The following is a 24391-nucleotide window of genomic DNA, read 5'->3' as shown; positions in this document are numbered from 1 at the left end:
ATTTGGAGACAAAAGCCCAAGTTCCAGTCATCCCTCTGTGTTTTGCTTCTCGTGTGAGCCAGCAGGAATGACCATCCCTAGACATTTGCTTCCTCATCTGTAAAATAAAAGAAGTGAACTTTAATCTTTCAGGTTCCGTCAACCACTAAATCTGTGAACTACCATAGTGACAATCACATTGCTAGTAAAATTAGTGGAGTTTTAGGTGTCAAGTAGAAATTACTTTATGTCCCATCTTAAGAGTTGCACATTTGCCCTTTTGTTGTTTGCTTGTTTTATTTTAAACATTAAAATAGAATATAAGCTACAAAATATCAAACGACTCCAGTTTTTCATGAGGAACTGTCTCCTTTTTTGTGAATAATCATTTTCTTCCAATTTTTAGCTTTATTTATCTCCTTATTCCAGCAATTGCGAGATACCCAAAGGATCTAGCTACAAAATAAAAATGGTTTAGAAAATATAATTTAGCAAATATAAATATTGAGTATAGGGGAATAAGGAAAGCATTGTATTGTATCCATATGAGTAGATGGGGTCAGTGGTTGCAATTCCATTGTAAAATTGGTCAAAAAGCTTGGAAGTCTAATATCCTACACTGTACCATGTCACCAATTTTAACACCAATATGTATTTTGCCTAGCCTGGTCCAGTGTGACAGGAGCTGCCCTACTTTCTCTAATCTTTCTTTAGGAGGAAATCTATTACACTTCGGATTCTTTTTTATTTTGGTCCCAGGGACCATCACAGGTTGTGATATGTTCTTGTTACTTTGTCTCATTGGTTCTTCCACTTCTGCTGCCTCACTACCTGATCTTGCAAGGGAGGATAGAGAGATTGAAATAATACACTTATGTAAGTATTCCCTAGCTAATGGCCTACTCAATCTGATGTGAATTTAAATGACATTTAAAATGGCTCAGTAGTCAAAGTATTCAGAATACTTCAGAACTGGCAAAAATAACACTAATAATAATGATAATAATAACCGAAAATGCAGTCTTTTCATGAAGACTAAGACATCTTAAATGTTTAAACAAAGTTACATATTAATTTAATAGCTATGCTTCTTTTGCTTTCTCCCCTACTCCTCTCATTTCACAAATTAAAGAATATTAGAGAGAGTAAGAATTGATGCTTCCTTTTAATTCACAAAATTCCTTTTTTCTGACATAGTCAGCATTTATCTTTTTAGATGGGGAAAATAAGTGAGAAATGTGATGATCAACTTCAGAGACAAGGGCTATGGGCCCTGCTGTCCCCAACTGATTTTGTCAGGTTTGAAGTTTTGTTTAGAAATTAGACCAATTGCTTTGGAAGTAATTCTCTATTAAAGAACACAGATAGCAAGGTGAACAATATCAGGGATGATCAGAATAAAATTTGTTCAGTTACAATGGCTCATGCTACATTAGGAAGAATCTCCTTTCTTTTAATGCCTTCCTCTCCCCACCCCTCTTCTCAGTGTCCTTATTTACTGTATTTGTCAGTCCAGCTCAGATCTAATCTTCACAAAATCTCTGAAGGTTGCTGCCCACATACATTTCCATTGTTCTGAATTCCTGCAGCACTCTCTAGATGCATTGCCACTTAATCATATATAATTTTGTATTCGCAGTTTTGCCTCTACAGTATCATTAGTTTCTATGCCTCGATCAGGGGGTCAGAAGGGGAGGGAATCATTTCATTTACTTTGTATGCTCTTATATTACCTAGGACAAAGCTATGGAATCAATCAATCAAAGGGAAAAAAAAAACAAACAACAATTTCTTAAACATCTACCATGTTGCAGACAGCCACTGTGCTAGGAGTTGGAAATACCAAAATATAAGTGAAACATCCCCAGACTTCCAGGAGCTCACATTTTTGTGGGGGGAATGTCAAATGAACATCTAATTCTTTAAAAGGTAAACAATTTTTTAAAAATGTAGGGGAGTTTTGTGGAAGAGAAAAGTCTCTAACAGCAGAGAGGACCAAGAAAGATATCATTTAAGGCATAGTACTAGAGCTGAACGTTGAAAGAACCTAGGAATTCCAAGTGGTAGAACTGAAAAAAGAATTAAATTGCAGGGAAGTAGGGGAGGAAGAGAGTCTTGAAACAGCATGGAGATTATATGTGGAACATTGTGTGTGATTGAAGTAAACAGCTTAGTCTGGCTTGATTGAAGAGCATGGAGTGTTACATAGTATAAATAGTACACAATGGATATTGTTGTTGTTCATCCTTTGTTTTCTTAGAGGACTAATGACATCATAGAGTGATGATTTGATTTGTGCATGAATTGGATTTAAGTGAGGCAGAGTACACAGTCATCAGCCTCCCTCTGTCTTTAGAGTCATCAAAATCCAGTGGCAAGATAAAAGTCAAAATGAATGCTGATGACCAAGTATGGCGTGGATCATCTTGGTGTCTTGGATGTCTGCTGACAAAGCTCTAAGAACTCCATAGAGATTTTTTCAGTTGCCTTCATAGCTGTTGGAACAAATTGTTCTCATCGACCCATTCCATGGAATCAGCAGGGGGTGTCTTCACTTGCTTGGGGTACACATTCCTCTAACTCACCAACATGTTTGAGGACTCCTCATTACCCTCAACCTGGTTTAGCCTATCTGCCAAGTTTGTTTCATCAAGGTGTGGCTGCTGCACATACTATAGTTTATTAGAGCCACAGGTGAGAGTTGGGTAGAAGTTGGACATAAAAGGTGGATGAGCAGTCCTAAAAAGGGCTTGGCACACCCTCACAATAGAGGTTCTAAGTTCCCCTGGAACACCCATACATCTTAAAGAAGAATTTGAATTCCACACAGAAGAGTTTATATTTAAATCTGGAGGCAATAGGGAGCAATTGGAGATTTTAGAGTTGGATCAGAACACGGTTAGAACTTTGCTTTAGGAATCTCAATTTGGCATCTTTGTGGAGGATGAAATCTAGCAGACATTCAATAAATGTATAGCATCATACAGAGAGCACTGGACTTGGAGTCAGAGGACCATGTTCTGAATCCTGCCTTACTCACTACTTGTGTGACCTTGAGCAAGCTCCTTAACCACATCAAACCTTAGTTTTCTCATCTATGAAGTGAAACAATTCACCTAGATAGATCTAGAAAGTTCCTTAATAGTCAATTTATCTTAAATACTTCATTAACTTTCAAAGAGAATTTATTAAGAACCTAATATGTGTAATACATTTTCCTAAATTCTTTTGATACAAAGGTAAATGAAGTAAAATGAGCTTACTATTTAACAAATGAGAGGTGTATGCACAAATCAGTATCATACGAATTACTGTTGTATAATTACATAAAGTGCACAAAATATTAGAGATCTAAAATCACACTTGAGGATTTTCCAGTACATTCTTGTATGAATACACTCCTTTTTACCAATCTTTCTTTCCTTACATCAATCTGAGGTAGAAATTTCTATCTCAGAAGCATAACTCTCATATTAGTGTTTCAACGGGTGCTTCAAAGCACCATTTAAGTCATATTCAAAGCACCTACAAAGTCTGGTTTCATTAAAATGTTGGTCAGCCCATAAAGAATAACTGTTTCTTTTAAGTATTGACATTGTACCTGCAGCCATCAGCATACTGCTTATTCCCTGGGTGAGGTGAGCATGACATTCCTCCTGCCCACAATATTCCTTATGAATACCAGACAGTAAACTGATCCTTCCTGTTCCCTCCCTCATAGCTTACAGTGTAATATCCTATAGGAATGCACTTATTTTCAAAATTTCAGGGCTATATTAGTATCCATAAAGGAATTCTGGAGCCAGGTGGTCTTATGCTTGCAGTATGACATTACATTCCATCTCATATTTCACCAACATCTTCCTCATCTGATCATGATAATAACAATAACGACAGCAATAATTATAATAGTATTTCTATATCACTTCAAAATTTACAAAGCACTTTACAAGAGTTATCTCATTTTATCCTCATAAAAACTCAAGGAAGTAGGTACTATGTTTATCCTCATTTTACAGATGAGGGAAATGACACAGACATTAAGTAACTTTCCCAGTATCATACAGTTAATAAATATCTGAGGCCAGATTTGAACTCAGGTCAAAGGTCAAGAAATATATAAAGAAGATAAAGGTGAAATAAAACAAGAATAAACTACTTACATTCAAATATGAGGAGTCAGTTCAGGTGGCCTTTCTGAACCCTATCATCATCAGTGGTCACAGTGGGAATCAAGTTAGGCAGTGTAACAACAAAGTTGTTAGCAGCTGCTCTAGAGGTGTAAGACCAATAACACCAGCACACAGGCGGGCTGCTAGCACAGGTCCTTTGATCTGATTTTCTAAGGAAAGCAACTTTAAGAGGTTTACAATATCACTTTAATTAAACATACATAGATTATTAATTTAGTTCAGGGGAAAAAATCAGCACCCTGAACTGCAGAGAAAACCCAAATAGAAATTACAAGTAGAAATTATATAAAGAGAGCAAAATAACACAAATCAAAAGATAGGCTTCCAGCCGTGTGACCAAGACATTGCATGTATAGTTACCAAAGTGAGAAGCACCAACATCTACGTTTTTCAAAGGGGGTGAGGCTCCTTAACAGCTACCCAGAGTTGTGTCTGGCTCAATCACAGGAACACTCTTCCCATGAGTAAGCCCCCAAAGCAAAATGCTAACCTCAGAGCATATATACGCTGTTTATGGCCCTAGGGCTTAGTGCCTACTTAGCAAAAGGGTGTAGGCCTGAGGCTCAGCATCTACTTAGCAGAAGGGTGTGGGAAGGATCTTTAATCAAGACTAGCACCACACACCACATCATCTATATTGTTTCCAATTAATAGCTCTTGATTCAAACAAAGGCAAGACTCAAAAGCACTTCACTGCCTTAGTGCTAAGAACAACTCCAAAACAAAAGACAACAAAAAGTCCCACTTTGTTTGCCATTACAGGCAGAAGGCCTGGGAATTGTTCCATTATATATTGATTATCTTAGGAGAAGAGTAGGAAGAGAGAAGGAGTCTTGTAGAGTCCATTGGAGTCAGGGAAAGAGAAAGAAAGGTTAGGGGAAATTATCTCACATACTCAAGGTACCCATGAAGATATCTCTATAATGACAGAAAGGGGTGGAGGGGTTCTCATCTGACACTTAAAATTCACTCTCATCTGAAATGTCAAAGGAGGGAAAATGCACACATATTGTATACAGACACACATTTCATTCAAAGGAGAAATAGAAGAGAAGGGGAAGGGATAAAGAGAAGGCATATTGAGGAAGGAATTAGTCAAAAGAAAAACAATCTCCAACAATGAACAAAAATTTTTATAGTTCTTTTTAGGAGGCAAAGAATGAGAATCTGGGGCAGCTAGGTGGCACAGTGAGTAGGCACTGGCCCTGGAGTCAGGAGGACCTGAGTTCAAAATCCAGCCTCAGACACTTGACACATGTACTAGCTGTGTGACCTTGGGCAAGTCACTTAACCCAAACTGCCCTGCCAAAAAGCAAAAAGAAAAGCAAAAAATAAAAAAAAAATAAAAAAAGATTTAATCTGAGGGTATGTGCATAAATCAGTGAAATGGCTGAACAAATTATACATATCATGGGATATTACTGTGATGTAAAAGGGATGAAATGGATGGTTTCAAAGAAATTCAGGAAGACTTATATGGACTGACAAAGAGTGAAGTAAACAGAAACAGCAGAACAATTTCTATAATGTCAATACAATAAAGACAGACAATTTTGAAAAAAATATACATTCTGATGAGTGTGATAAAGAATTATAATTCCTGAGGACTACTATATATCAAAAAATGCTACCCACCTCCTGAAACATATGAAGGATTCAGTGTACAGAATAAGATGTAACTTTTGGACAGGGATAATGCAAAAAAATGTATTGTCTGATTATATATGTTTGTCATGGCATTTTTTTTCTTTTATTCTCAACAGGGAGGGGGAGATAAGAAGGAGAGAAGGTAGATTTTTGCTAATTGAAATACATATACACACACATATATGTATTGTTCTAAAAAAGGATTTTAAATTTGGATACAACAGTTTTGATGAAATGATGAAATTGGAAGCCAGACTCCAAACTTAAGAGGAGATTTAGAGGAAAGAAAGTAGACGCAGCTAGTGTAGACAGTCTCTTAAATTATTTAGCTACAAAAGGGATTATAAATATACAACAACAGCTCAAGGGGACTTATCATGGAGCAGATTTTGAGGATAGAGTAGCTTTGGGCTTGTTTCTAGGCATCAGGGAAACATTCAATAGACAAAGAGATTGAAGAATTATTGGGCACTATAGAAGGGGAAATATACTAGCAAATAAGGGATGGAATCAAATAATTTGTCTGTGTAGAGAATTTTCCCTTCAAAAGGAGAAGGGTCACCTCTTCATGTAAGACAGGGATGTAGGAGGAGATGATAGTGTTAGGCATCTAACTAATATAAAATGATAAGGTGGTGAGAAGAAGGGGTTCTTGCCAAGTGACTTCAGTGTATTTTTGTCTCTGTTCTTCAGTGAAATATGAGGCAAACTTCTAAGTTGAAATGGTTGAGAAAGGGGTAGACATGGTCTGTTTCAGGTAGGATTTAAAAAATGTTGGAAAAGCCACTGGAGAAATAGACAGTCAATAATTGGGAAGATGTAAAAGAATTGCTTTGCCATGGAGACGACCCCATTGAGTTTCCCCCCATATCTACTGTATGTCAAGAAAACATGAATTCAAATTCTGCCTCAGACACAAACTAGTTGTATGACCCTTGTCAGCTACATAACCACTCTGTGCCTCAGTTTTCTCATTTGCAAAATTGCATTCAATTCTTATTGTTTTTATGAGGATAAAAAGAGATAATATTTCTATAAAACTTTGTAAACCATAAAGTGCTATATAAATTCTTACTATTGTAATTATTATAGATTTTCTTATTCATGTGGCCTATTATATTTATAATTGTCTAAATTTGTACCATTTCTGCATTCCTGGTATAAATCTGATGTGTTTATAATGAATGAACATTGTGATGCATTTCTGTAGCTCCTTGTATTTTAATTAATATTATTGTATCACTCTTCATTCATGGAATCAATTTGTAATTTTCTTTCCATATTTTTTCTCCCTATTGTTCTCATGATCCTATTCATCCCATATGTGGAGTTTGCTAAAGTGGTTTCTATATTAATTTTTGGAAACAATTGATGTCATTTTGGAGTTTATAGTCCTTTTTCTCCCTAATCTCTCATTTGATTCCTACATCTTCTCCCATAGGTTGATATGTGAATTTCCTATTAAGGCTCTCTGATGAGCAACAATTTTGCATCACCAATTGCCTAGTGAACATCCAACTGGAAATCTTATAGACATGTCTAATGCAATGTATTTAAAACAAAACCTATCATCTTTACTTCTAAAACCTCCTTCCTTTCTTGAACTTCTATTTTTTTCAGTTGAGTGTACTGACATTCTTTCAGTCATCCAGGTATACAACCTCAATGATATAATTCACAGTTTCTTACCCTTCAAAGCCCATAAGTTTTTGTCTCTATGATTCATATATATTTTTGATGCAATTATTTGATTTCTTCCATTATTTATTCTTTAACCAACTTATTATTAGTATTTAATTATTTCATTTCCAACTGAGTTATAGTTTTTCAAATACCAATTATACTTATTTTGTTTTATCACATTAAGGTCCATAAATGATTTGCTTGATAATTACTATTTCATTGTTTTTGTTTCAGTTTTTTATTCCCTAGTTTATGACCAGTTTTTTAAAACATGCAAAACATGTGTGTGTTTGTCTTCACTTCCATCCATCATATCCATCTTTATCTATCTATCTATCTATCTATCCATCTATCTATCTATCTCCTATTCTATTAATTCCAATTCACTATTTACTAAAGGCTTGTTATATTTCATTTTTTTCTAAAATTCTATTCAAGTCCTGAACATTATTCTTATTTATCTTTCCCTCAAATATATCTATGTACAAATGTGTCACATTTGAAGTTTCATCAATTTATTGTTATTATCTATTTTGCCTTGTACTTTGATTAGCTTTTCCTTTAGATATTTAAAAACTGCTCCATTTAGTGGAGGTATATTTATTATTGATGTCATTTTATTGCCTATGACATCCTTAAGCACAACGTAGAATCCTTTCTTGGAGATCTTTACTTTGTTTATTTTATTGTTACCTTTTGTGAAGTGATGTTTGTCATCTATTTTTTTTTCATTTTATTTTTTTTATTTTTTTTTAAATGCAATTTATTTATTTAACATATTTAGTTTTCAGCATTGATTTTCACAACAGTTTGAATTACAAATTTTCTCCCCATTTCTACCCTCCCCCCCACTCCAAGATGGCTTATATTCTGGTTGCCCTGTTCCCCAGTCAGCCCTCCCCTCTATCACCCCCCTCCCCTCTCATCCCCTTTTCCCTTCCTTTCTTGTAGGGCAAGATAAATTTCTACGCCCCATTGCCTGTGTATCTTATTTTTTAGTTGCATACAAAAAATTTTTGTTTTTGAACATCTGATTTTAAAACTTTGAGTTCCAAATTCCCTTCCCTCTTCCCTTCCCACCCACCCTCCCTAAGAAGTTGAGCAATTCAACCTAGGCCACACATGTATTATTATGTATAACCCTTCCACAATACTCATGTTGTGAAAGGCTAACTACATTTTGCTCCTTCCCAACCCATCCCGCTTTATTGAATTTTCTCCCTTGACCCTGTCCCCTTTCCAAAGTGTTTGTTTTGATTACCTCCACCCCCATCTGCCCTCCACTCCATCATCCCCCTGCCTTTTATTTTTTTTTTATCTTCCTCCCTCTTCTTTCCTGTGGGGTAAGATACCCAACTGAGTATGTATGGTATTCCCCCTCAGGCCAAATCTGATGAGAGGGAGGTTCACTCATTCCCCCCTCACCTGCCCTCTCCCCTCCTCCCATAGAACTGCTTCTTCTTGCCACCTTTATGCGAGATAATCCACCCCATTCTATCTCTCCCTATCTCCCTCTCTCGGTAAGTTACTCTCTCATCCCTTAATTTCATTTTATTTCTTTTAGCTATCTTCCCTTCATCCTCAACTCACCCTGTGTCTGCTCTCTCTCTTTTACATATATATATATATATATATATATATATATATATATATATATATATATATATACACATACATATAGACACACATATATATATATACACATACATACACATACATACATATACACATAGATATATACATACATACACATTCACTTATATATATACATCAACATATACATATATATATATATATATATATATATATATATATATATATATATATATATATATATATATATATATATATATGCATATTCCCTTCAACTACCCTAATACTGAGGTCTCATGAATCATACTCATCATCTTTCCATGTAGGAATGTAAACAAAACAGTTCAACTTTAGTAAGTCCCTTGCAATTTCCGTTTCTTGATTACCTTTTCATGCTTCTCTTGATTCTTGTGTTTGAAAGTCAAATTTTCTATTCAGTTCTGGTCTTTTCACTGAGAAAGCTTGAAAGTCCTCTATTTTATTGAAACTCCATATTTTGCCTTGGAACATGATACTCAGTTTTGCTGGGTAGGTGATTCTAGGTTTTAATCCTAGCTCCATTGACCTCCGGAATATCGCATTCCAAGCCCTTCGATCTCTTAATGTAGAAGCTGCCAGATCTTGGGTTATTCTGATTGGGTTTCCACAATATTCAAATTGTTTCTTTCTGGCTGCTTGCAGTATTTTCTCCTTGATCTGGGAGCTCTGGAATTTGGCAACAATATTCCTAGGAGATTTCTTTTTGGGATCTATTTGAGGAGGCAATCGATGGATTCTTTCAATTTCTATTTTGCCCTGTGGCTCTAGAATATCAGGGCAGTTCTCCTTGATAATTTCCTGAAAGATGGTATCTAGGCTCTTTTTTTGATCATGGCTTTCAGGTAGTCCAATAATTTTTAAATTATCTCTCCTGGATCTATTTTCCAGGTCAGTGGTTTTTCCAAGGAGATATTTCACATTGTCTTCCATTTTTTCATTCCTCTGGTTCTGTTTTATAATATCCTGATTTCTCATAAAGTCACTAGCTTCCACTTGCTCCAATCTAATTTTTAAAGTAGTATTTTCTTCAGTGGTCTTTTGGACCTCCTTTTCCATTTGGCTAATTCTGCCTTTCAAGGCATTCTTCTCCTCATTGGCTTTTTGGAGCTCTTTTGCCATTTGAGTTAGTCTATTTTTTAAGGTGTTGTTTTCTTCAGTGTATTTTTCAGAATTTTTTTGGGTCTCCTTTAGCAAGTCATTGACTTGTTTTTCATGGTTTTCTCGCATCCTTCTCATTTCTCTTCCCAATTTTTCCTCTACTTCTCTAACTTGCTTTTCCAAATCCTTTTTGAGTTCTTCTATGGTCTGGGGCCAGTTCATGTTTTTCTTGGAGGCTTTGGTTGTAGGCTCTATGACTTTGTTGTCTTCTTTAGGCTGTATGTTTTGGTCTTCTTTGTCACCAAAGAAAGAATCCAAAGTCTGAGACTGAATCTGGGCGCGTTTTCGCTGCCTGGCCATATTCCCAACCAACTAACTTGACCCTTGAGTTTTTCAGTGGGGTATGACTGCTTGTAGACTAACGAGTTCTATGTTCTACGTTTGGGGGGGAGGTGCCAGCTCTGTCAGAGCCGCACTCCTCCTTCCCCAAGGACCCCCAGTCCAGACTGGGCTTAGATCTTCAGCAGGCTGTTGCACTCCTGCTCTGATCCGCCACTTAATTCCTCCCACCAGGTGGGCCTGGAGCTGGAAGTAACAACAGCTGTAGCTGCCCCACCTCTGCTGCCCCCGGGGCTGGAAGCCGAACCGTGAACTCCTTCCACTCCCACAGCTTTTCCCACTAACCTTCTCTGCAGTCTTTGGTGTTTGTGGGTTGAGAAGTCTCGTAACTGCCGCAGCTCACTGAATCAGGGCACTAGGGTCCCCTCCGCCTGGCTTCTGGTCTGGATGGTCCATGCTGCTCAGGCTGGGCTCTGCTCCACTCCGTTCCCAGCTCCCAGCTCCCAGCTCCATGTGGAATAGACCTTACCCAGAGACCATCCAGGCTGTCCTGGGCTGGAGCCCTGCTTCCCTCTGCTGTTCTGTGGGTTCTGCCGTTCTAGAATTGGTTCAGAGCCATTTTTATAGGCTTTTGGAGGGACTCAGGTACGGAGCTCATGCTAGTCCGTGCTTACCAACCGCCATCTTGGCTCCGCCCTCCTTGTCATCTATTTTTTAAAAAAAGAAATCACCAAAACCTAAATGTATTCTCCAATTTTAATTTTTTTTGAGGGGGAAAGGCAGGGTAATAGGGGTTAAGTGACTTGCCCAAGGTCACACAGCTAGTAAGTGTGTCAAGTGTCTGAGGCTGAATTTGAATTCACATCCTCCTGACTCCAGGGCCGGTGCTCTACTCACTGTGACACCTATCTAACACTCCAATTTCCATTTTAACTGTGGATTTTCATGTTTTAATACATTTTTTATAAATATGATATTACAAAAATTTTATTTTCTGATGTAATCCATTAATATTTGTAATGTGAGGCTATTGTATTATCTATAGTTGGATCATTTTTCACAGTTTAATATAATTTATTTTTGTTTTCAACATTCATTTCCACATGATTTTCTGGAGAAATTTTCTCCCCATCTCTACCCTCCTCCGACCCCAGGATGACATGTATTCTGATTACCATTTTCCCCAGTCTGCCCTCCCTTCCATCATCCCATTCTCCCCACCCTCCCCCCCAACCCTTTTCCCCTTACTTTGTTATAAGGCAAGATAGATTTATATACCCCATTCTTTGTATATATTATTTCCCAGTTGCATGTAAAAATATTTTAACATTTGTTTTTGAACATTGGGCTCCAAATTCTGTCCCTTCTTCCCTCCCTACTCATGCTTCTTGAGAAGGCAAGCAATTCAATATAGATTATACACGTATTACTAAGCAAAACACTTCCATAATAGTCATGTTGTGAAAGACTAGCTATATTTCCCTTCAGCCTATCCTGTCCACCTTTATTCAATTTTCTCCTTTGACCCTGTCCCTTTTCTTTTTTTTTATTAAGATTTTTTTTTTTATTTTGAGTTTACAACACTCAGTTCCACATGATCCTGAATTCCAGATTTTCTTCTCCCCCCTTCCTCCCCTTCCCTCCCCAAGACGGCATGGAATCCTACATATCTTCTACATATAACTTCACATTGAACTTATTTACAAAATAGTCAGGTTGCAAAGAAGAATTATTACAAATGGAATGAATCATGAGAAAGAAGAAACAAAACCAAAAAACAAAAAGAGAGGAAAAAAAGGAGAGCAAACAGTTTACCTTAATCTGCATTCAGTCTACACAGTTCTTTCTCTGGATGTAGATATCTCTCTCTCTCATGCATCCTTTGGAGTTGTCTTTGAACCTTGTATTGCTGAGAAGAGCTAAGGCTATCAATGTTAGTCATCACAGAATCTGTATATCTGTGGTTGTGTGTAATGTTCTCCTAGTTCTGCTCTGCTCACTTAGTATTATATCGTGTAACATTTCCAGGTTATTATGAAGTGCGTATCTTCCCCCTTTCTTATAGCACAATAGTATTCCATTACATTCATATACCACAACTTGTTTAGCCATTCCCCAATTGATGGGCGTCCCCTTGATTTCCAATTCTTTGCTACTACAAAGAGAGATACTATAAATATTTTTGAACATATGGGTCCTTTTCCCACTTGTGTGATCTCTTTGCGATATAGCCCTAGGAGTGGTATTGCTGGGCCAAAGGGTATGAATATCTTTTATAGTCCTCTGGGTATAGTTCCAAATTGCTCTCCAGAATGCCTGGATTAGTTCACAACTCCACCAGCAGTGTAACAGTGTTCCGATTTTCCCACATCGTCTCCAGTATTTATCATTTTCCTGTTCTGCCATTTTAGCCAATTTGACAGGAGAGATGTGGTACCTAAGAGTTGTTTTGATTTGCATTTCTCTAATCAATAGTGATTTAGAGCATTTTTCATATGTCTATAGATATCTTTAATTTCTTCACCTGAAAACTGCCTGTTCATATCCTTTGACAATTTCTCAGTTGGGGAATGACTTGTATTCCTACAAATTTGGCTCAGCTCCCTGTACATTTTAGAGATGTGGCCTTTATCAGAGACTCTAGTTGTAAAGATTTTCTTCCAGTTTTCTGCTTTCCTCCTAATCTTTAGTGCATTGGCTTTTTTATACAAAACCTTTTCAATTTAACATAATCAAAATTATCCATTTTGCATTTTGTAATGCTCTCAATCTCTTGTTGTGTCACCCATTCTTTGTTCTTCCATTAATCTGATAGGCAAACAATTCCTTGCTCTCCCAAATTGCTTATAGTATCAGCCTTTATTGCTAAATTATGTACCCATTTTGACTTTATTTTGGTATATGGTGTAAGATATTGATGTATGGCCTGTTTCTGCCCTACCATTTTCCAATTTTTCCAGCAGTTTTAGTGAAATAGTGAATTCTTAGCCCAGAAGCTGGATTCTTTGGGTTTATCAAAGAGTAGATTGCTATAGTCATTGACTTCTCCATCTTGTGTACCTAACCTATTCCACTGATCCACCACTCTGTTTCTTTCCCAGTTCCAGGTAGTTTTGATGACTGCTCCTTTATAGTACAGTTTACCTTCCTTAGCATTTCTTTTCATTAATTCCCTAGATATTCTAGACCTCTTGTTCTTCTAGATGAATTTTGTCATTATTTTATCCAGCTCTGTAAAATAATTTTTTGGTAGTTTGGCATTAAATAAATAAATTAATTTAGGTAAAATTGTCATTTTTATTATATTAGCTCAACCTAACCATGAGCAACTGATACTTTTCCATTTATTTAGATTTGAATTTATTTGTGTGAGAAGTGTTTCCTAATTATGTTCATGTAGTCCCTGGGTTTATCTTCGCAGATAGACTCCCAAATATTTTATAGTGTGTACAATAACTTTAAATGGAATTTCTCTATCTATTGCTGTTGGGCTTTGTTAGTAATGTATAAGAATGCCAAGGATTTATGTGGGTTTATTTTATCACCTGCAAATTTGATAAAGTTGTTTATTATTTCAAATAGTTTTTTACTTGATTCTCTAGGATTCTGTAAGTAAATCATCATATCATCTTCACAAAGTGATAATTTAGTTTCTTTTTACCTATCTTAATTCTTTCAATTTCTTTTTCTTCTCTTATTGCTACAGCTAACATTTCTATTACCAAATTGAATAATAGGGGTGATGATTGGCATCCTTGTTTCACCCCTGATCTTATTGGGAATGCATCTAGCTTATCCCTAATACAAATAATGCTTTTTGATGGTTTTAGGTAGGTGCTATTTATAATTTTATGGAAAGCTCCATTTGTTCCTGTTTTTTCTAGTGCTTTTAATAGGAATGGGTGTTGTATTATGTCAAAGGTTTTTTCTGCATCTATTGAGATAATTATATGGTTTCTGCTAGTTTTGTTGTTGATGTGTTCAATTATGCTGATAGTTTGCCTAATACTGAACCACCCTTGCATTCCTTGCATAAATTCTACCTGGTTGTATTGTATTATTGTGGTGATAAGTTGCTGCAATCTTTTTGCTAATATTTTATTTAAAATATTTGCATCATTATTCATTAGGGAAATTGGTCTATAATTTTCTTTCTTTGTTTTGACTCTTCCTGGTTTATGTATTAGTACCATATTTGTGTCATAAAAAGAATTTGATAGAACTCCTTCATCTATTTTCCCAAATATTCTATAAAGTATATGAATTAATTGCTCTTTGAATGTTTGATAAAATTCACATGTAAAACCATCTGGCCCGGGATATTTTTTCCTAGGGAGTTCATTGATGGATTACTCAATTTCTTTTTCTGAGATGGGTTTATTAAGGTATTTTACTTCCTCACCTGTTAACTTGGGCAATTTGTATTTTTGTAGATATTCAACCATATCCCAAAGGTTATCAAATTTATGGGCATACAATTGGGCAAAATAATTTCTAATTATTGTTTTAATTCCCTCTTCATTGGAGGTGAGTTCACCATTTTCATTTTTGATATTGGTGATTTGATTTTCTTCTTTCTTATTTTTTAATCAAATTGACCAAAAGCTTATCAATTTCATTATTTTTTTTTCATAAAACCGGCTCTTGGTTTTATTAATTTAATTGTTTTCTCGATTTCAAATTTATTAATGTCTCCTTTGATTTTCAGTATTTCTAATTTGGTATTTAATTGGGTATTTTCAATTTGCTCTTTTTCTAGCTTTTTCAGCTGTATGCCCAGATTATTGATCTCCTTTTTCTCTATTCTATTCATGTAAGCATTTAGAGATATAAAACTTCCCTTAAGAACTGCTTTTGCTGCATCCCATAAGTTTTGGTATGTTGTCTCATTATTGCCATTCTCTTCAATGAAGTTATTAAGGTGGCAATGTGAAAGGAATGAACTACTGGAGTTCTCTCACAAATTCTGTCAGATACATCTAAAAAAGTGAATCTGAGCTGATTTGAGAGAGTTAGAAGCCACTAGTGGATTGAGAGGGGTAGGAGCACCAGGCATGTGGAATGGCACCAGATCAAACCAACCAGGAACAGCAGAGGAATCCAGCCAGCCTGCTCATTTGGGAGAGCACTGGGCAAGGGAAACACCTGAGCAGGAACAGGCCCTGGGTAGAAGTAGGAGCATAGAGCCTGGTGCTGTTGGAGCAACTATCCTGGAGGCCTCCAACCCTAGGCAAATGCAAGGGAACAAGACCAAACCAGCCGTGAACAGCAGAGAAATCCAGCCAGTGTGCCAGTCTGGGAGGTCGCTGGGTGAGCAAAACGCTGCAACAGGAACAGGCCCAGGGCAGAAGTACCAGCTACAGTCATGATCAAGCCCCAGCCCTCGCAGCCTAGGATGGGAGTTAGTCGGAATATAGAGCCTGTGGCTGCAGGAGCAGCTAGCCCAGAGGCTCCAACCCATTGTCTAAAGGTTTGAAACTTGCCTTCATTAACTTTTGGGAGCCATGATGTGCAGGTAAAACGGCTTTTATCCCTCCCTTAAATAAACCAAGAGAATAATTCCTCAGGAGAAAGAGAGGAGTCAGAAGAGGGGCTTCAGTAGTGAGAGAAGTGGGGGAGAGCGCCCTTCCTGTGGTGGTTGAAGACTAGTGCAGGAAGAGAGGTGTCCCTGCAACCCTCACCTCAGCAGAACAAGGACAGTAATTGAGCTGCAGAGGGTAGAGCTAAAAAAACTTCAATGCCAGGAGCCTGGACTGGGCTTTGCACAGCCAAGGGAAGTGGCAGACAACAGCATGGACAAGAGCTGAGACCACACATTGTTTAGATCAGTTCTGGGGAAAAGGAGACCCCCTCCCAGTAGCCAGATCACCCCTCTCCCACAGCTCACTAAATCAGAGGCCATAGAACATGAAGCAAGTGAAAATACCCACAGATTACAACACAAGAAACTTGGGACAGAGCACCCTGACCCTCAGAAGCAGAGATCCACTTTAGAAGCCAGGAGGAAAAATAAAAAACACCATGAAAAAAACATGCTAAGAAGGCAAAGACAATTGATTCCTATTATGGAGAAAGGGAAGACCAAAATACCAATGCAGCATAGACACTACACCCACATCTCAAATCTCAAAAGTGAACTGGTATCCAGACCAAAAAGCATTCCTGGAAGAACTCAAGGAGGACTTTAAAAACCAACTTAGGGAGGTAAGAGAAAAAAATGGAAAAAATGGAAAAAAAATTCAATGAGGAAAACAAATGAATTTTAAACATGTAAAATTGGGGAATTGGTTAAGGAAAATCAGAGTATAAATGCAGAAAATGTGTCATCGAAAAGTAAAATCAACCAAATGGAAAAGGAGATAAAGAAGATAAAAGAAGAAAACAAAACATTAAAAGTTAGAATTGGGTAAGTGGAAGCTAATGACTCTATGAGATATCAAGAATCAGTCAAACAAAAGCTAAAGAATAAAAAAAAATAGAAGAAAACATGAAATATCTGATTGGAAAAACAACTGACTTGTAAAACAGATCCAGGAGAGACAATCTAGGAATTATTGGTCAACCTGAAAGGTATGATGAAAAAAGAGCCTGGACAGTAACTTAAATGAAATCCTTAAGGAAAATTGCCGAGAGGTGCTAGAATCAGAGGGTAAAATTACCATCCAAAGAATCTATCAATCACCCCCTGAAAAAGATCCCAAATTGAAAAGTCCAAGAAATATGATAGCCAAATTCCATGACTGCCAGGTCAAGGAAAAAATACTGCAAGCAGCTAGAAGGAAACAATTCAAATATAACAGAACTACAGTCAGGATCATGCAGGATCTTTCAGCTTCTACCTTAAATGACAGGAGAAGTTGGAATATGATATCCTGAAAGGCAAAGGAGCTTGGACTACAACCAAGGATCAACTACCCAGCAAAACTGAGCATAATTTTCCAGGCAAGGAATTGGACATTCAATGAAATAAGGGAATTCCAGACCTTCCTAATGAAAAGGCCAGAGCTCAATGGAAAATTTGATTTCCAAATACAAAACTCAAGAGAGACATAAAAAGGTAAACGGGATAGGGTGAACCCCCTAGTTAATCAATAAGACTAATTAGTTACATCATGATATAGGATTATTTTGTTTTATGTATATTTTATGTATATATATGTATATGTATATATATATATGTCAATCTTGAGAATTGTATACTTATTATGACAATTGAAAGGGATATTCATAGACTGTGGATATCAGTATAAAATAAAAATATAATGGTAAAAAATCTAATTAAGAGACCCTGTCCCTTTTCAAAAGTGTTTGCTTTTGACTACCTCCTCCCCCAATCTGCCTTATCTTCTGTCACCTCCCCCATCCCCTTCTCCCCCTACTTTCCTGTTGGGTAAGTTATTCAACTGAATGTGTATGTTATTCCCTCTGTAAGCCAAATCCAATGAGAGCGAGGTTCACTCCTTCCCTTTTACCTACCCCCTCTTCCTTTCCCTCATAAAAGCTTTTTCTTGCCACTTCCATGTGAGATAATTTACCCCATTCTATCTCTCCATTTCTCCTTCTCCAAATATACTCCTCTCTTACCCTTTAATTTTAGTTTTTTAGATACCATCCCTTCATATTCAACTCCCCCTGTGCCCTCTGTGTGTGTGTGTGTATATAATTTTATATATATATATATATATATATATATATATATATATATATATATATATAATTATATATATACATATCAAATACTGAGAAAGGTCTCCTGAATTACACACATCATCTTTCCATGTAGGAATATAAACAGTTCGCCTTTAGTAAGTCCCTTATGATTTGTCTTTCCTGTTTACCTTTTCATGCTTCTCTTGATTCTTGTATTTGAAAGTCAAAATTTCTAAGCTCTGGTCTTTTCATCAAGAATGCTTGAAAGTCCCCTATTTCATTGAAAATCCATTTGTTTTGCCCTGAAATATTATGCTCGGTTTTGCTGGTTAGATGATTTTTGGTTTTAATCCTAGCTCCTTTGACCTCAGGAATATCATATTCTAAGCCCTCTGAACTCTTAACGTAGAAGCTGCTAGGTCTTGTGTTATCCTGATCATGTTTCCACACTGTTCAAATTTTTTTCTTTCAGGCTGCTTGCAATATTTTCTCCTTGACTTGGGAACTCTGGAATTTGGCTACAATATTCCTAGCAGTTTTCTTTTTGGCATCTTTTTCAAGAGGTGATTGGTGGATTCTTTCGATTTCTATTTCGCCTTCTGGTTCTAGAATATCAGGGCAATTTTCTTTGATAATTTCTTGAAATGATGTGTAGACTCTTTTTTAATCATGGGTTTCAGGTAGTCCAATAATTTTAAAATTATCTCTCCTGGATCTATTGTCCAGGTTAGTGGCTTTTCCAATGAGATATTTCACATTGTCTTCCACTCTTTCATTCTTTTGTTTCTGTTTTATAATTTCTTCATTTCATATAAAGTCACTAGCTTCCACTTGCTCCACTCTAATTTTAAGGCATTATTTCCTTCAGCAATCTTCTGGACTTACTTTTACACTTGACTAATTCTGCCTTTTAATGTATTCTTCTGCTCTTTGGCTTTCTGGACCTCTTTTGCCATTTGGGCTGGTCTATTTTTTTTCAGGAAATCTTTTTTTATTGAGCAGATAAGAATCATTTGCAATTTACACATTAACTGCAGTTAGGATGGAAGTTCAACATTAGCTATGGAAAAAAAAGGGCCTGCTTACTTAGAAAACAGTGAAACAAGACAGGGGGGTTTAGTTCATTAAGAATGGTTTTTCAAACATACTTTAGCAAATGCTGGCTGTATATACATAATTACGGTGATAATTACAAATAATTATTGTCTACTCAAAGGCAAAGACCATGTACTGGATTATCATAGACAATTGTGGAGGCAACAAAATTAACATTCTGTTGAACTGCTCCCCATTTCCACCAACATCAATTGACCCGACTACAGAATGAACTTCAATGATAACTTACCTCCCACACCCCTACTAGCATGTACCTAGTCACTTTACTACAGAGATCTAAAATCTGTTAAGGACAATTATGGAATCTTCTACTGAAAATGTTTTCTCCCCAATCCCCACTCCCCAAAAAAACCTACAAAAATTTTACATTCTTAGGACGATGATTACAAAAGTCTTGTGCCTTCTCCTCCCTACCAAACAGTTATATAATTTCTTTTCTGAATGAAATTAAGGTGAGTTTTTGAAGGTTTGGCTATATTTAGAAAGTAGCTATGCAACTCTAAGAATAGGGTGAACAGTCTGGGGATGTCAGGAAATCACAGGACCACAACGACCATTTGACCAATGTGATACTAAGTGGATATTGAGTGACAGCAAGATTATCAGGGCATGTGGGCACCCCCAACCTACATGCTGACTCTCTCCAAAAACCATCTAACATGATATTCCAGAGTAATGAAAAGGCCTTTGAAGTTCATCACCGTGATCAAACCACTGACCAAACTATGTTCAAAGGAGTATATTCACAGGGCTCTTCTGGCCAACAAGTTTGGCTGAATGTTTGAAGAAATGGGAGCTACCTCTGTAACAGTACAGTGGATTTGGAGTAAGAGGACCTGGGCCCAATTACTGGCTCAACATTTATTATCCAGATGACCTTTGGCTCTGTGAGCCTCCATCCCTTTATCTGTGAAAGGAGGGGCAGAGGTTTGGACTAGAGGACCTCTGAGGTCCATCCCCGAACTAAATGGAAGCTCTCGTGAAATGGGGATGGTCAGAATGCTTAATGAAATAAGTGAACCTGGGGGTGTTACTGTCAGTTGCTTATTTGCTGGCTCTCTATGAAGCTTGCAGGGGATTATAAACATAATGAATGAGTGAACTGACAAGTAGCCTCTTATTTGAGATGAATATCATTTCAAAACTCCACAAAGTTTTCAAAACTATGATTTTGATGGTGCAGGTAACTGTACCCTCTCAGACTCTGTTGACGATTCTAACAAAAATTTTGTGGAAAAACTCACCTCTCTGCAGCTAACTTGGAGGTGAAATTCTCGTAAGATACAGTCCAAAGTATTAAGGATTATGAAATGTTCTTTTCCCAAAGTCTATGGGGCCAAAATGTTACCTGTGGGAGTGCATCTCTGGCAAGTTATAATATTAGCCAATAGGAAAATAAAATGACTCAATATAAAATTACAAATTTTTGCTTCATGTACAACCTATTAGCACCTTCTCAAGTGAGGCTGAGCAGTATTTGGATTTCAGAGGACTGAGGGCACAACCACCAAGCAGGACACTTCCCAAACAATGTGCACTTACTTTCCTACCCCACCACCCAGTGATTCCCCAAAGGATCGTCATTAAAAACCTGTCCGTGGCCAAATGCTGACTGTGGCTGAGGGAGCAGTCCCTAGCTCCAGCTACCCAACTCCACAAACAGAACTGGGTGCTGCGCACTGCATCCCAGGTTTCAGAGTCAAGATCTCTCTACTCAGTCACTTTCAAACTTCACAGAGTTGACTTGGGTGGAGATGGAACCACCCTGGTAGCTGCCCCTCTTCTTCTTGGTCTTCTGATGTCAAAAGGACTTGCCTTTGGTGAACTTCAGGACCTCTTTGGCTTTCTCTCCCCAATCTCCAGCTGCGCCCATCTTGGCATCAAATGAGTTGTCAGCCACTCGAGAGTCGACCTCAACTTCCTCTGATTTAACTCTCCGGAAAGGGGATGATGCCCTTTTCTCTCCCTTTCTTGTTTTGGGAACCGTATTTGGGGTCTGAGGCTTTTGTTTCTTCACCTTAGGGGGAGTGGCCTCTTGGCCAGGGCTAGCATCCTTTTTCCTCTTCTTCCTAAAGCCTGGCTTGGCTGCTGCCTCTTCCTCCTCTTCCTCTTCCTTGTGTGCACAAGTCTTCCCATTCTGGAGTGCTGGAGGGCAAGACCCATTGGCCACCAAGCCAGGGCTCTTTTTAGGTTTTGGTTTTTTCTCCTCTTCACTGCAGCTGTCAGAAGACGAACTACTCTCGGCCTTAGATTTTTCTGCCAAGGCAGGCTTAGGAACAGCTGTAGTTCCCACGTTGGACATTCACTTTCCTTGCTGGTTCCTCCTCTTCACTGCTGGAGCTGTCAGAGTCTGAACTGCTGTCCTGGGTGGCTACTTTGGGCCCTGCAGATGGTGTTCCCTTGGCCCCCACCTTGGGTTTGGGGACAGCTGCTGCAGTCTTTGTCCCTGGCTTCTTCTCTTCCTCAGTAGAACTGCTTTCCTCTTCACCAGAGCTGCTATCTGGTTTCCTGGGCAGAGGCTTTTGGTTGGTGGCTAGCTTTGTGCCAGGGGCTGGCTTGGCTGGTACTTCATCCTCAGAGCTGTCTGAGTCTGAGCTGTCTGAAGAGTTCTCAGCAGATTTTGTAGTCACAGCTGGCTCGGGAGCTGTCTTAACAGCAACAGGTTTGGGGGCCACCTTTTGAGAAGGCTTCTTCTCTTCCTCTTCTGAGCTGGAATCTGAGTCACTGTCTGAACTGGACTCCTCTCTTGTGGTCTTGTTTGTTGTAGTCTTGACTGATGAGGCTTTGGGTGATGCAGGCTTAGGTGTGGCAGCTTTGGCCCCTCCTGATTTAGCTGTGGCTGCCTCTTCATCACTGCTGTCCTCACTGCTATCAGAAGAGTCACTGCTTTCCTCCTTCTTCTTGGGAAGCTGGTCACCTGCTACCTTCTTCTTGGGTGGCTGGTCCCCTCCTACCTTATTTGGCTGGGTGCATGTGGGTGGGGATGGAATGGAACTGTACTGTACTGAACTGTACTGACCCTGCTTGGCCTTGACAGGTTTTTTCTTCTGTGTCTCTTCCTCTTCATCCTCACTGGAGGAATCTTCACTGCTGGAATTCTTCTGAGCAGCTTTGACAGGGGTCTTAGATAGAGTTGTCTTCTTCAGTACAGCCTTTTTGGGTGGAGCCACTGCCTCCTCTTCTGAGTCGCTGCTGCTGCTGCTGCTACTGCTGCTTTCACCAGCTTTGCCATTGGCTAATTTGGAGATGACCTGGGCAGTTGTGCCTGGCTTAGCAAGGGTCTTAACGTCTTAGCTGTGGCCTTGACTGGGGTCTTAACTGGAGTCTTAAGTGGGGTCTTAACCGGAGTCTTTGGTTTCTGTTTTTGGTAGCTTCATCCTCTGAGCTGGAGTCAGATTCGGAGTCAGAGTCAGAATCAGAGTCAGAGCTGGAGTTGTCAGCTTTCTTAAGCTGAACTGCCTGGGGGGACGGTTTGGCTGCCTTGGCTGGGGGCTTGGATCCCTTCTGGGCAGATTTCTACTGGCTTGCGTTGTCTTCTTCCTCACTGGAGTCCTCACTGCTACTACTACTCTCTGCTGCTTTGGCAGGAATGGTTGATTTCCCAGGCTGAGGGGATGTACCAAGAGGCTTGGTGGCTAATTTCTTGGCTGGAGGCTGTTTGTCCTCTCCTTTTTGATTGCTGTCAACAGAAGCAGTGGATTTCTTAGCTTTCTTTGCCACTGGTCTGTTAGCCTGCGACTTCTGTTTCTGAGTTCTGGAAGACCTATTGAGCCAGAAACTATAGATGTCCAAAAGGGAAGTGGCCTTGGGGTCCTGTTGGGTGGTTCCTGTAGACTTAGCGAATTTGCTTGCTGCCTCCAGAAACTGGTTGTCACGCAGGAAACCGAGCACGAGAGGGAACAAGTCGCTGGGCACCAAGCATAACACCTCTTGCTCTGCCATCCTCTAGATCCAAATGCATCACTGGTGCGACTTAGGACTGGAAGTCGCACATAATGAAATCACTCCGGCACGGCGAGGGTGAAAGGAACCGGATGTTGCGTCATGGCCCAACGCTGGAAAAGGCTGGGATCCAGACCCGTCAGCCCACTCCAAGAATCCTTCCTGTACCTTTTCCCCACTGCCTGGGGTCCCAAAACAGACATTTTGGTCCTGGTCTATTTTTAAAGTGTTATTTTCTTCAGTATTTTTTGGGTCTTCTTTATTAAGCTGTTGACTTGTTATTCATGATTTTCTTGCGTCTCTCTCATTTCCCTTCCCAATTTTTCCTCTACTTCTGTTACTTGCTTTTCCAAATCCTCTTTGACCTCTTCTCAGGCCTGAGACCAATTCACATATTTCTTAGAGGCTTTCGATGTATGATATTTGACTTTGTTGACTTCTTCTGGCCGTATGTTTTGATCTTCTTTGTCACCAAAGTAAGATTCTGTAGTCTGAGAACTTTTACTCTATCTGCTCATTTTCCCAGCCAATTGCTTGTCTTTTGAGCTCTTTGTCAGGGTATGATTGCTTCCAAAGTGGAGAGTGCTCTGTCCTATTGTGCTGCTGCTTTCAGAGCTACTTCTATTCTGAGGTGGTATGATACTCCTCTCCTGGCTTGTACTCTGGTCACTCCTTTCTGCCATGTAAATACCAGGAGGAGTCCCTCTCCACAGCCACCACAAGCTCTGCCACATAAGTGCTCCTCCTCCCCCAAGGACCACCAACCAGGACTGTGACCCAAATCCAAGCTGGGCAAACCAAGAGACCCCTGTCTCAGCACCATCAAACTGATCCTTGCACTTCTGCTCTGATCAGCCTCTGTCTGTGGGCCTGGAGCTCTGGCAGCAGCTGCTGCTGCTGCCACCTCTGCTGCAGCCACCTCAGTTAAGCCAGGGGCTGGGGCCAGACCATGCTTTTCTCTCACCCAGGTCCAACAGGTTTCCCACTGACCTTCTAAGTTGTCTTTGGTGTTTGTGGTTTGAGAAGTCTGGAAACCTCCATAGCTGCCAGTGAATCAGTGCCCTGATGCCTGCTCCACCATGTCTGCTCCAGTGTGGTCTGTCCTGGCGCAG

At 38.8% G+C, this 24391-nt stretch overlaps 1 protein-coding gene across 1 annotated transcript; it reads right to left on the bottom strand.

The window, feature by feature from the left end:
• Positions 1-21051: 21051 nt before the first annotated feature.
• Positions 21052-23279, bottom strand: LOC118834346 (nucleolar and coiled-body phosphoprotein 1-like). The gene is given in 4 exon segments (XM_036741801.1): positions 21052-21637; positions 21639-22623; positions 22626-22706; positions 22709-23279. Coding segments are annotated over 4 exon segments (2223 nt in total).
• Between the last annotated feature and the right edge of the window lie 1112 nt (positions 23280-24391).

This window comes from Trichosurus vulpecula, chromosome 1 (assembly GCF_011100635.1).
Source record: "Trichosurus vulpecula isolate mTriVul1 chromosome 1, mTriVul1.pri, whole genome shotgun sequence".
Lineage (NCBI taxonomy): Eukaryota > Metazoa > Chordata > Mammalia > Diprotodontia > Phalangeridae > Trichosurus > Trichosurus vulpecula.
This window is presented reverse-complemented; position numbering and strand designations above follow the sequence as displayed.